The 12,382-nt window shown below is 39.0% G+C and overlaps 1 protein-coding gene across 4 annotated transcripts in view; it reads left to right on the top strand.

Annotated features, from left to right (window-relative positions):
- The window catches only part of ELL (elongation factor for RNA polymerase II), a 33,300-nt gene that overhangs the window by 17,432 nt on the left and 3,486 nt on the right, over positions 1-12,382 (top strand). For 2 of the 4 annotated variants that reach the window (XM_072405036.1, XM_072405038.1), the window contains exons 5-9: positions 4,696-4,949; positions 5,676-5,800; positions 7,352-7,451; positions 9,698-10,151; positions 12,283-12,349. In XM_072405036.1, the coding sequence (XP_072261137.1) occupies positions 4,696-4,949; positions 5,676-5,800; positions 7,352-7,451; positions 9,698-10,151; positions 12,283-12,349 (1,000 nt within the window). Of the gene's footprint in view, positions 1-4,692; positions 4,950-5,675; positions 5,801-7,351; positions 7,452-9,697; positions 10,152-12,282; positions 12,350-12,382 lie in introns of all 4 variants that reach the window. The other 2 variants (XM_072405035.1, XM_072405037.1) reach the window with 1 other exon arrangement.

The following is a 12,382-nucleotide window of genomic DNA, read 5'->3' as shown; positions in this document are numbered from 1 at the left end:
TCCCTTATGTTGCATTTCTGTTATGACAGTAAGAAAAAAAGACAAATAAAAGGCACTGACTAATATTTACACACTGTGCCCACACATTTCTTCCAAGGTTTAGCTATGTGTCCCTCTGTATGTGATGTGCTGGAGATAACTTTTATAAAACTTTGCTTCCACAGCCCTAAAATGGCTCTAAAACTACTGTCATATGTTTTATATTCTTGTAAATAATAGAGTGAAAGATAAAATGTGAAAAGGTAATAGGCAGAAAAGTGATGCTAAGTGAATCCACTTACAGTTAGGTCCATAAATATTTGGACAGACAACATTTTTTCTAATTTTTGTTCTGTACATTACCACAATTAATTTTTAATGAAACAACTCAGATGCAGTTGGAACTGCAGACTTTCAGCTTTAATTCAGTAGGTTGAACAAAATGATTGCATAAAAATTTTTTTTTTTTTTTTTTTTGTTACACAATCACTTAATTTTAGGGACTTAAAAGTAATTAGGCAAATAAAAAAGGCTGAAAATAAAATGTTCATTTCTAATACTTGGTTGTAAACCCTTTTCTGGCAATGACACCCTGTAGAACTCATGGACATCACCAGATGCTGGGTTTCCTCCTTTTTAATGCTCAGCCAGACCTTTACTGCAGCGGCTTCCAGTTGCTGTTTGTGGGCCTTTCTGTCCGAAGTTTAGTCTTCAACAAGTGAAATGCAGGCTCAATTGGGTTCAGATCAGGTGACTTGGCCATTCAAGAATATTCCACTTCTTTGCTTTATTAAACTCCTGGGTTGCTTTGGCTGTATGTTTTGGGTCATTGTCCATCTGTATTATGAAACACCTCCCAATCAATTTGACTGCATTTTGCTGGAGTTGAGCAGACTCTGTCTCTGAACTGCTGAGAATTCATTTGGCTGCTTCTGTCCTGTTTCACATCATGGATAAACACTAGTGTCCCAGTGCCACTGGCAGCCATGCACGCCCAAGCCATCACACTGCCTCCGCCATGTTTTACAGATGTATGTTTTGTATCATGAGCTGTTCCACGCCTTCTCCATATTTTTTTCTTGCCATCATTCTGGTAAAGGTTGATTTTGGTTTAATCTGTCGAAAGAATGTTGTTCTGCTGGCTTTTTTTAGATGTTTTTGAGCAAAGTCCAATCTAGCTTTTCTATTCTTAAGGGTTATGAGTGACTTGCACCTTGCAGTGCACCCTCTGTATTTACTTTCATGCAGTCTTCTCTTTATGGTAGACTTGGATATCGATATGCCTAATTCCTGGAGAATGTTCAATCAAGTTGGCTGTTGTGAAGGAGTTTCTCTTCACCATGGAAATGATTCTGCGATCATCCACCATTGTTGTCTTCCCGTCTTGTCTTGGACGTCCAGGTCTTTTGTACCAAACTAGATTTTGCCACTCCTAATATTGTAGCAATTTTTCCGATGGGTTTTTTTCTGTTTTTGCAGCTTAGAGATGGCTTGATTCGCATGTTGTCTGATTACTTTTGAGCCCCTGAAATGAAATGATTGTGTAAAAAAAGGCTTTAGTTCCTCACATTTTTATGCAATCTTTTTGTTCAAACCACTGAATTAAAGCTGTAAGTATGCAGTTCAACTGCATCTGAGTTGTTTCATTTAAAGTTAATTGTGGTAATGTACAGAACCAAAATTAGAAAAAAGTTCTCTGTGCAAATATTTATGGACCTAACTGTATAAGAACACATTTTGATTTGGATCTTTCTATTCCTTTGGCTATGGGAACTAACACTAGAAGAGAAATAGTAGGAGGTCACTGTGCAAATAGGGTTGTGGCAAAAAAAATTGCCAGTAAATAAAAAACACTTGGCTACTGGGCATCCTTGAAAAACTATTTCACGTGCAAAACTCTTGAGACACGTGCAAAACTCGTGAGTATTATGGACCATCAGAGAAGTACACCATAAATGGTTTTGAGTCTCCATATGAAACATGCTTGTTTTCAATCCTAACTATATATTTTTTTTTATATTATTGAGTTTTTGTTGAATTTTTCCGAGAAGAAAAAAAAAAGTATAACAATAATAAGACCATGTAAAGCATACACGGTAAGAATATATAAAACAGAAGAACAAATCCGGGAAACAAAGCTGTAGTATCAGTCTTTACAAGTCATTGAGCAATATACAAGTAAGCTTACATCAAGTCATTAGTCATCAATAAACATAAAATGACAATGAAACATGGAGCAACAAGGGGGAAGGAGAAGCTGTAAACAAGGTAGCAAGAGGCAGTAGGATTCATAATATCTCCGTTACCTAATGGGACCTACCTAGGAAGAGACCAGTACATCGACAAAATATGCTGGTAGAGAATAGTAATTGAGTCCCATGGTGCCCAGATTGTTGTAAATTTATCAATGTGATCATGTAACTGGGCCGTGAGGTGTTCCATCAACTTTTTGGTATGTGTGGAAAGGTTTTGTATAGGCAGGGCCAGTAAGTGTGTGACCACATCTAAGGTTATCTGAATCTCAATCCCTCCAGCAAATCATTGACTAGTTTCCAATAAGGGGCTAAAGTCAGGCATGTCTAAATATTTGGTACATTGTACTGACTTCTTTCTGACACCTCCAGCTTCTATCACTAGTTGTATGAAAGATGGTATTCAGTTTGTCAGGGTTAGGGTACCAATGAATTAATATGATAGAAAAAGCACTCTTCTGTGCAGTAATTCCTATAAGCCTCCAGATCTCCAGGGGAAGCTCCCTACCCAAGACAAAAGCAAAAGCCATCGTTGGTTTTGTGTTTAAGGTCAGATAAGTTTCTGAGATGAGGCCTTTTTGGGCTGTGCTCCCCACACAGACTCGTTCAAAGGTAGTCATTTTAGAAAAGGTAAAATTGTCGATCATGGACTTCATATAATGTCTTATTTGAATGTATCCATAAAAACCAGTCGAGGGGATTTCAAATAACCCCTGGAGATCTGAGAATGTTAGGCATGGACCAGTTGCCCGAATTGGGAAAAGACCACTAGCCTGCCATGGCTCAACAATGTTAGAATGCAGGCGGGTGCCGAGAGCTTGAATTGTCCTTGCATTGAAGCCGTATAAATACTGCAGGGAACCCAACAGAGTTCCCCCAGATACTTTGTTAGTGGAATTCCACAATAGAGAGTTAGGGTGCTTGGGGCCCATCCATAATTTCTCTCTCTGCTCAGTGGTTGAACGACTGCAGGGTGGCCCAAGAGGCTAGATGCCAAAGGTGTGTTGCCCAGTAATTCTTGGCAAACCCCCCTCCCTAAAGGAACAAAGTACAGACTTAGGGAGTCAGTGTAATTTATACCGCCAAATAAAATCAAAAGCTAGTGGCCTGCAGTCGTCCCATCCAGAAATGGTGGGGCATGCAATGTCTAGGTGCAGGCAGAACTTGGGGAGATCGTCTGGGTGGTTGATCTGCCATCTTTCTGGACTGTGGGGCTGAAGAGAAAACCCCATCTGTAGGAAATTGATCACAAAGTAATGTGAGTAAGGATTGCAGCATACGGTGACATAGGCAGGTGGCACATGAGACATCTGGGAATAGTTGGATGTTGGCACCGTCGAAGTCAATGGACCTCAAGTCAATGTTTCTAGCAGGGGGCATGATGTCTTCCTTAACCTCCCTGGCGGAATGATTAATGAGGATTTTTAAATTTAAAAATGGTACATTAAAAAATCCTCATTATTTTAAATTTCCTGCCTACTTGCCTAACGGTCCCGCCCTCCAGCCTAGGATAAGCTTCCCCTGGCCTTGCGCCCCCAACGTTCACATGCCTAGGACGCAGATGCCCAGTCGGGCATTGCCAGGGGAAGAAGATGCCGGACATCGCTGGAGGATGCCCCCGGAACGTGTGAACAAGGTAGGAGTTTTAAACTCCCTGGCAATACCAACCCGAGCCACACTCGGGAATACCTCCAGGAAGATTGAGAAGGTCACTTACTCTGCAGATAATGTCGCACGGGCTGTGGCATTTACATTATATTGATACTCAAGGACCCAAAATGTGCCTAAAAATAGAAAGTAAATTGCAAAAAAACAGATTCTTTTGTGTGATCAAACCATACTGCATGTTCATTATTGAGCCATGGACTGCTTTGATCCTGTACCTGGTTTACCAGTTAGGCCACTTTGGTAGGTAGTAGCCACTGCATACAGAATAACGCACAAGACCTGCTGTTTTGAAGATTCTGTACACAGTTTAACTTTTTCCTGCTTTCAACACATAATAAAGGTAATTGTTCACTTCCTAAACACTTGTCGCCAACCGGTGGCCTGCAGCTCTTGCCAGTGAGCCCCCCAAGCAGGGTCAAGAGAAGGATCCCACTCGGGGGGTGGGGCTCACTGGCCAGAGCAGCGGACCATGTCTCCATTATGGATCACAGGCTCAGGGCAGTGGACGGGTTTTGGCATCATGATGTCTCTCTGGGGGGAAGTTTCTTTTCCTTTTGAGTGACACACAGCTTCCCGCGAATGTGTGGTCCGCAACGTCCAAAAGGTTGGCGACCACTGTCCTAAAATGTATCACTCCTCCAATGCCAATGATGAAACTTTTTATATTGATTATCTTTCAAGTTATAATGCTAATTGCATGCATAACATATATTTTGCTCAGTTTACCTTTGAAAATAGTAATTTCTTCTTTACAAAGATAAGTAAATTTCATCTTACAATTTTTTTTTTTCAGCAGTGAAAAAGGTCCAAGTCCGAAAACCTGCTCCAGGAGTCTCTGATGCTGTTCCATCAAGAAAGCGACCGACACCAGTTAACTTAGCCAGTGCGATCAAAAAAACTGCCACCAACATTTCTCAACGTCCCTTCAAAGACAGGGTAATGCATTTACTAGCTCTTAAACCATACAAGAAGCCTGAGCTTATTTTGCGACTGCAGAAAGATGGGCTTTCCATACAAGATAAAGACTCTCTAGATGGCCTCCTGCAACAGGTAAATGGTTTGTTTTCTCAGTGCATTAAATATGTAATATGCTTTATTTAATATCAGTATGGTCAGATTAATACATGTTTTTCTGTTTTTATCTCTTGAGGAAGGATGCTTATAATCCTTACTTAAGGGAACAATACAGACAGCTTTGAAATACTGTGATTGTGGTGGGGAAAATTGCATGGAAATTTTGAATTCTCTGATCTCCTGAGCCCATAGGTAATTGGGCATTTCTACCAAGATCAACTGATATTTTTCTGTACCCATAGAATTTTTAAAAGGATAAATCATAGTGACATTTTCTACATACATACATCTAATCTTCTAATTGGAAAAGAAGCACAGTGTCAGATGAGCTTGTTAGTCCTATATGTTTTACTGTTAGTCTGGGTGGGTAGGTGGGGACCAACCTGTAAATGTTCAGTAGTTTAACTGCAGCGGAGACAAATCGGGTCTGCTGGCTAGCTAGACAGGGCCCTGCCATGTGGCAAAACTGTAAGACTGGATAGTTCTATGTTGGCCCTATATAAATACTTTTTATTAATAACCAAAAATTCCTTTTGCAGCTAAAAAGGCTTCCATTATATGTATTTTCTTTGTGTTTAGCAGTTTGGCTTTATGTAACCCCAAATATAGTTTTACGGTCTTCCTATATCTACCATGTCTTAATTGTTGCAGCACATGCAGTTGATGCACTATTTCAAATATGCTTTTATTTTTGCATGCCAGGTGGCCAATCTGAGTGCCAAAGATTGCACTTACACATTAAAAGACTGTATTTACAAAGAGGTGCAGAAGGACTGGCCTGGTTATTCAGAAAGTGACCAACAGCTATTAAAACGAATACTTGTCCGGTATGTTTTTACTTTGATCCTTTGAATCAAATGTTGGCTTTGTTTCCGATAATATATCTGATTTAACATTAACCTGTATTCTGATGATTTTAATTTTCACTGGTGTTGTAAAGTTTGAGGATTTGCTTGTTTTGTTCTCGCGTCCTCTCCTCTTGTCTACTTCCAGTATTGGTTTATGAAATAGAGCTAATCTAAGTTTTTAGGATGTAGCATTTCTCCATCCTTTGATATCTGATATACATGGGGGGAAAAAGTTAGAGCAGAGTACTGCTAGAGATTGGGACTCTACAGCTGAATGAATTAAAGGGACAAAAACCACACACCACTACAGCAAGGGAAACACCACTGACCTCTGACCTGCCAAGTGCCCACAAAGTCGGCGATCCATGTAATCACTTCTGCATCCATGAATCCCCCATCATAGTGCTACAGTTATTGAGTGGGTATTAAAAATGTCATACTATTTTAGCTTTACTTTGGAAAATATGTGCCCCTTTTTTTTTTTTTTTTTTTTTGTTTGAGCTGGATGTAAAAAAATTGTCTTTAAGCAAGCTTAATTCCTTTCAATTTAATCACACAAGCAAAGGAAGATGGTTATACTAAAGGATTTCCATAGGAAATTGTTTCTGCCTAGCCTCCCCGGATAAGTCAGGCATCCCGGTAGGCTCTTGGGTGCTTCTTCTGCGCATGCCCGAGCATCTGGGGCATGCGCAAAAGGAGCCTTTTTGCACACACACACACACACACTTTGATCTTGTGCATGTGATCTAGTGCCTGGGTTGGGTGACGTAGAATGAAGAACCAGGAAAGGAGATGAAGATGACGGCGCCTGGAGCGCCAGCTCTGGGACAAGGTGGGACCCTGATGCAGGGCACTGCCCTGCGGGATTGAAGGTGTTTTTTTTTTCGTTTTTTTTTTTTTGGGGGGGTTCTATTTTTTCAGTTTTCAGTTTAGTTCCTTTAATTTAGGTCCCATTCACATTATGGCAGTGTCACAATGATTTTAAATGCCCCATCAGTGCATACAAAATTGAACATGACCCATGCGTAGCAAGTGCGTCATGATGCGTTGCTCTGCGGATTCATTGCTGCTATTGGTTTTTTGGGTTAATATTTTAATAAATGGCACTGTGAATATGCATGATGTGTTAACACAACCAATAACACACAGATGAGACTAGGACTTTTTATTTTTTTATTTTTTTTTTTTAAGTTAGTAAAATGATTCAATGGTAGGCTTTAGGCAAATTAAATAGAATTGATATGTCGATAAAGTAAATACAGGCCTAATAAACATGTACTTGAAGATGAATGTGTGATGAATTAAGATGATTTGAGTTTTAATACCCAAATGTTGTGTTTTTTTTTTGTAATATTACTTTAACATACCTCTGGTAAAACCAAACATTGCAGCTGAGAATGCTTTGGCCCTTAAGAGCTCATTCAAACGCAAATGTATTCCTCAATGCAAAAAAAGCGTGAAGGATCCCTAAAACCAAATCTAGTTTATAGTAACTTCTTGACTAAAATTAGTCATTTTTTCCCCCTATAGGAAGCTCTGCCAGCCTCAAAATCCATGTGGACAGATCGGAGAAAATGCTCCTCTGAGCCCTCCCAAAGACAATGTGAATTCCACATCCCCATACCCCCAGGTAAGTTACTTGGCTAGTCTGCACTGGATTATACATCAATTCATAGGCCAAGATAACTTTTACAGCTCTGCATTTTATTTATTAAACTTACTTTCTACATCAGGTCAGATGTATGTCTTTATTGCAGATATGAGCAGTATTTTCCAGGCAGGAGCACTTGCTAGAGTTTGCTAATACAACAAATATATGTGCACGCTTTCTACGCTAATGGCTATTGGTGAAGGTCATAGGGAGGCTGTTTTTAGGTGTGTGGGTTTTTTATTTTATTTTATTTGTACAGGGGGAAAAAAGCACAGTACATGTTAATTTAAATGTCTATGTACACTAACTCTAAGTAGTCTGGTAAGTAGTAAGTATTTGGGTTTCCACTCAGTCAGGCACTGACATGCTTAGTATTTTTTCTTTATAGTTCTTTAATACTGTTGTATGGCTGGAAAAACGATTTGTCACTCCTGCAATCATGTGGGTGCAATAAAGTATTAAGGTATTGATTTCCTTCCAACTACTCAGGTTAAATGGTCTAAAAACAATTGAATGCCTTGTGAACAGATTTTTGTTGCAATAGATTGTATCTCTTTGATATTTCTTTCCACTGGCTGTTCATAAGCAGTGATGTATTAGAGGGGGGTGGGTTATTCCAGAAGTACAGGGAGTCCCCGGGTTACATACGAGATAGGAACTGTAGGTTTGTTCTTAAGTTGAATTTGTATGAAAGTCAGAACAGGTACATTTTAAATGCAATTAGGGCAGATGTTTGTCTCAACATATTAGGCAGCATGGGGTCAGTTACTGTATAAAGTGAGAGTTAATCACAAACAAAGTTTTATACAGCATAGACATTCATTAATGCTTCTAAAGCAAGCTGTGCTTTGATATGCAAAAAGAAACTGCAGAGTTTCTCTTGGTCATTAAATAGTTACAAGAGGTTGCAGAAGAGCACAGTCTCAGCTCTGTTTATCAGATTTCTTTAACCATCAAAAACAATGGTTGTTAGTGTGGGTCTGAGGGCCTCAAAAATCCCCTGGGGAATCCTTGCTAGGCGAAACGTGTCAAGATGAGACTCGTTCTTTGACCCCGATTACTCAAGTTTGTAAACTGCATCCCTACTCCTTAAAATTTTACAGGCACCTTGTGGGATTTCGGAATATGTTATGCTTTTATATCATGGTCTAATTTTGTGTTCATCAAGATATCCTCATTTGAGTATATTTAATAAACTAAATGTTTTTAATATACTTACCCACTGTGCCTTCAAAAAGCCTCTTCTCCTTCTCTTTCTACCTCCTCCTCTTTATTGTTATTGGTGGCTTGGGCCTATTAAACTTACTTAACATTTACATTGCAATAAAACAATCAGCTCTGAAGTGAAAGTTGGCCTATATGTGCTAGTTATAAGAATTTGATGGGGACATGGACAATTCATATAGCACAGCAATAGTTTCAATTGTCAAGTGAAAACCACTATATGTATTAATGTTGAAGAAAGGTTGTAAGTCTGTGTAGCACATTTATCATAATAAAGACAAAATACCTCTTGAAATAAGCTGTGTATGTTTTCTGTCATGTTTCAGTATACATCAGTCCTTTAGAAGTTTTGTCCTCTAGTGATACCTGTGTACATTTTTCGTATTTAAACTTTTCGCTTTCAATTCTGCTTGGGTCCCCCCCCCCACCTTAAAATCCAATCCAAGTTTCTGTGCTTTGCCTTCAAGTCCATCCACAGCTCTTGTCCCACTTACGATTCTGATCTGGTAGAAAACATACTCCCCTAGCTGCTCTCTTCACTCTTCCAGTGACCTACTACTAACTTCTCACCCATAACCTCATTACACGCACGGCTCCAAGACTTTTCTAGAGCTGCCCTGACTCTCTGGAATGGTCTTCCTCATCCTATTCTGGTTGCTCCTACTTTCTGCGCATTTAAGAGTGCTCAAAATCCATCTTTTCACACTTGCTTACCTATCTTCTTCTGTCTCCAAAACCCTCTCTACTACATATCTCCTCTCCTATTGTTTACTTCCCCCACCCCCTAGATTGTAAGCTCTTCCGGGCAGTGTCCTCTTCTACTCCTGTGTCACTGTATTTTTCTGTCATTTGCTACGACTATTTAAAGTACAATGCTGCGTAATATGATGGTGCTATATAAATACTGTTTAATAATAACAATGACAATAACTTCACCAAAAATTATTACACTCTTTGTAAATTACATGCCTCCCCCCCCCCCCCCCCCATTTTCTTTACAGAAACGACCGTCTCAAAATCCAGAGGCTGTTGACCCTTCAGTTTCCAAAAAAGTCCGTATTTCCCACTTTACGCACCGGTCACAGCCTACTTTCAACGGAAAGTTAAGTTCCTCCAATGGAAGAGATTCACCAGCTCCCCCCTCACAGCCTCCTCCTACGCTGGATTCAGTCATCTCTAGCTCTGAGGTACAATCGTCTCATGACCCTCCTCTAGACTCCAGCACTGACACACAACACAAAGACTGTGAAAGCCTAAATGCCTCTGAGAGGCTTGGCCATGCACCACAGACGGACTGTTCTACTGTGGCCAAACAAAACTGTACTCCCACACATGGAAAACCGAAAAAGAAGTCCAAAAAGCACAAAGAGCGAGACAGAACCAAGGAAAAGAACTCTGCAGAAAAAAAGAACTTTAGCTCTGGAAAAATCAGTGGCGCTCTTCAGGATGTCCTGGGTAAGTACTGCTATCTATACTAGGTATTTTTTATTTTTTATTTTTATTTTTTTTTTTTTTTTGTGGGTCTGGAAGGCCATCCATTAAAGCTATAAGACAATGTGTTTTATATAGGAATCTGAATTTGTGCTGGGGTAAAGGTTTTTTAGAGGTTAAGATAGTTCTAATATTGGTTATATAAATAGGATGACTATTTAAAAATAGGCAGCTATAGGGGATCCTCTCAGCCTGAAGTCTAGAAAACAAAGAACTATGTTCTTCTAGATGGCAAGAGTTCTTCTAGAATTAAATCTGGCAAGAGAGTCTCAACAAGCAAATCTTTTCTCATATCAGAACTTTCAGCAAGTACACTATAGTGACATCCCTAAATCCCTGAAGACTTGCCGTCATAGACAGCAGATTATACAGCTATTAGCTTCTGTGCACAAGCATGTCGAAGCACCCCTAGCAAACCAGGAAGTGCACTATTTTCAGTATAAATTTAAGGAAATTATATAAAAAGGGAAGGATCTGATGTTTGTCATAATTTTAACACATTCAGAATGATACCCTTTCCAAAATCACCTCTGACACAGTTGCACAATGAATCAAAAATAAGCCAAGGATGAAAGAGAATAAAAAAATAACTATTTGAATCAGCCTTCAAAACTCCCTCTAAAAATATTTGTTTCACGCCTCTAGTAACACGGGATTTGTATGTGTGAGTGTCCACATGGGTCTGATACCATTTTGTACACAGCTAATGTTACGCTATATTGTGGGTGTTATTGATTGAACATTACCTAGAGCAAGGCCTTTTATGTGCATTAGTGATTTTTCTCTTAAATTTCTTTAGTTTGGTAAAATAAACATCCCAGTTTCAGGAGAATATTAGAATAGTATAAACATCCATACTGAAAAAGAACCGTTTAACAGATCAGTCTCCCGAAGTCTAAAAAAGGATTTCCTCCTTTATATTTTTAAAATTTAAATTGGTACCCTTAAGCAGGTGTTTGTTTCTTTATCTAAAAATACAAGTTCAAAGATTGGCCTTGGACAAAGCATCAAGAAAAAAACGTATATAAAACTGGGAAAGATAGATGAAGCAAAGCAAGGTGCTGGAGGACTTCCCCACCTGAGTGAAAAAAAGTTTCTGGTGATATCCTTTATAAGCAATCCTAAACTTAAAAGATGAAGGTTGGTATCATTAGAAGTACAAGACCCCTTTCGTTACACCTTCATGGCCAACAATCTTGATCTGTGACTACAAATGAAGGGATTGGCTAGACAATGAGCAGTATAGAATATTGATAGTGACCTAATAAAACCATATTCAATTGAAGAAAATTCTTTTTTGATTACTGGTCAGTTGTGAAAGCAGGGTTAGTTAATTCTATATGTTATGAATGCTTTTAGTTCCCATTATATTTTATTCACCATAAGATATATTTTATTTACCATATATTTATTATTCAATCAAAAGAGCTAGATCAAATGCTTGTTTGGTGTGGTCTGTATTTTTGATCCCCATTTTATGGCCAATTTCTAGGTTTCTGATCACATGTTTTTCCTTTTCTCTGTGTTGGTATTGGTAAAGAGGAAAAGCTTGTATGTACAGTAAAAGGACTACTTTTTAAACTTAGAAAGCATACATTGTCCCACTGCTTGCTAGCTGCAGCATCTATAGCAGAATAAACTGCAACTGTTTTTTAATGCATTTTCTTACTCTCTGTAACCCACTCTAAAGATTTCAGGAGGTCAAGGAAGCACTAAACCAATGGCCTAAAATCTGAAACTTGGCTTTCTCTCTTCCCTGTAATCAAGTGTAGGAAAAAGTAGTTGTGATCTGAGGTGTCCTCCAGGAATCAAAACATAGCACTGACAGCCAGCATCAATCTCATTTCTAGAAAAAGGTTTCCGATGTCTTCTCTGCCACCTCCCTGTAACCCCTGATCAGCACATGAATTGTGTTCATAGAACATTGTGCACTAGTGGAGAGTTTAGGGTACACCAATGCAGCATGAGTAGACTGCCCCTTTCAGCTTCTCCACCCTCTACAGGTAGTTGAGTTACAAATGCAGATACCAGATTAGGCATGAATGTGTTTTTTGAATTTTATGGCTAGACTTCATTATTTTTTTTGGTCTTCTAGATTTGAATGGAGCTTGCAGTAATTCTAGTATTCCAACATCTACTTCAGAGCTACCAGATTACATCTTGTAAGTATTTTATTCTCTGATTTGCAGGAATCC

This window comes from Pyxicephalus adspersus, chromosome 3 (assembly GCF_032062135.1).
Source record: "Pyxicephalus adspersus chromosome 3, UCB_Pads_2.0, whole genome shotgun sequence".
NCBI classification, from domain to species: domain Eukaryota; kingdom Metazoa; phylum Chordata; class Amphibia; order Anura; family Pyxicephalidae; genus Pyxicephalus; species Pyxicephalus adspersus.
Note: the sequence above shows the minus strand (reverse complement) of the source record. Positions and strands in the feature narration are given on the sequence as shown.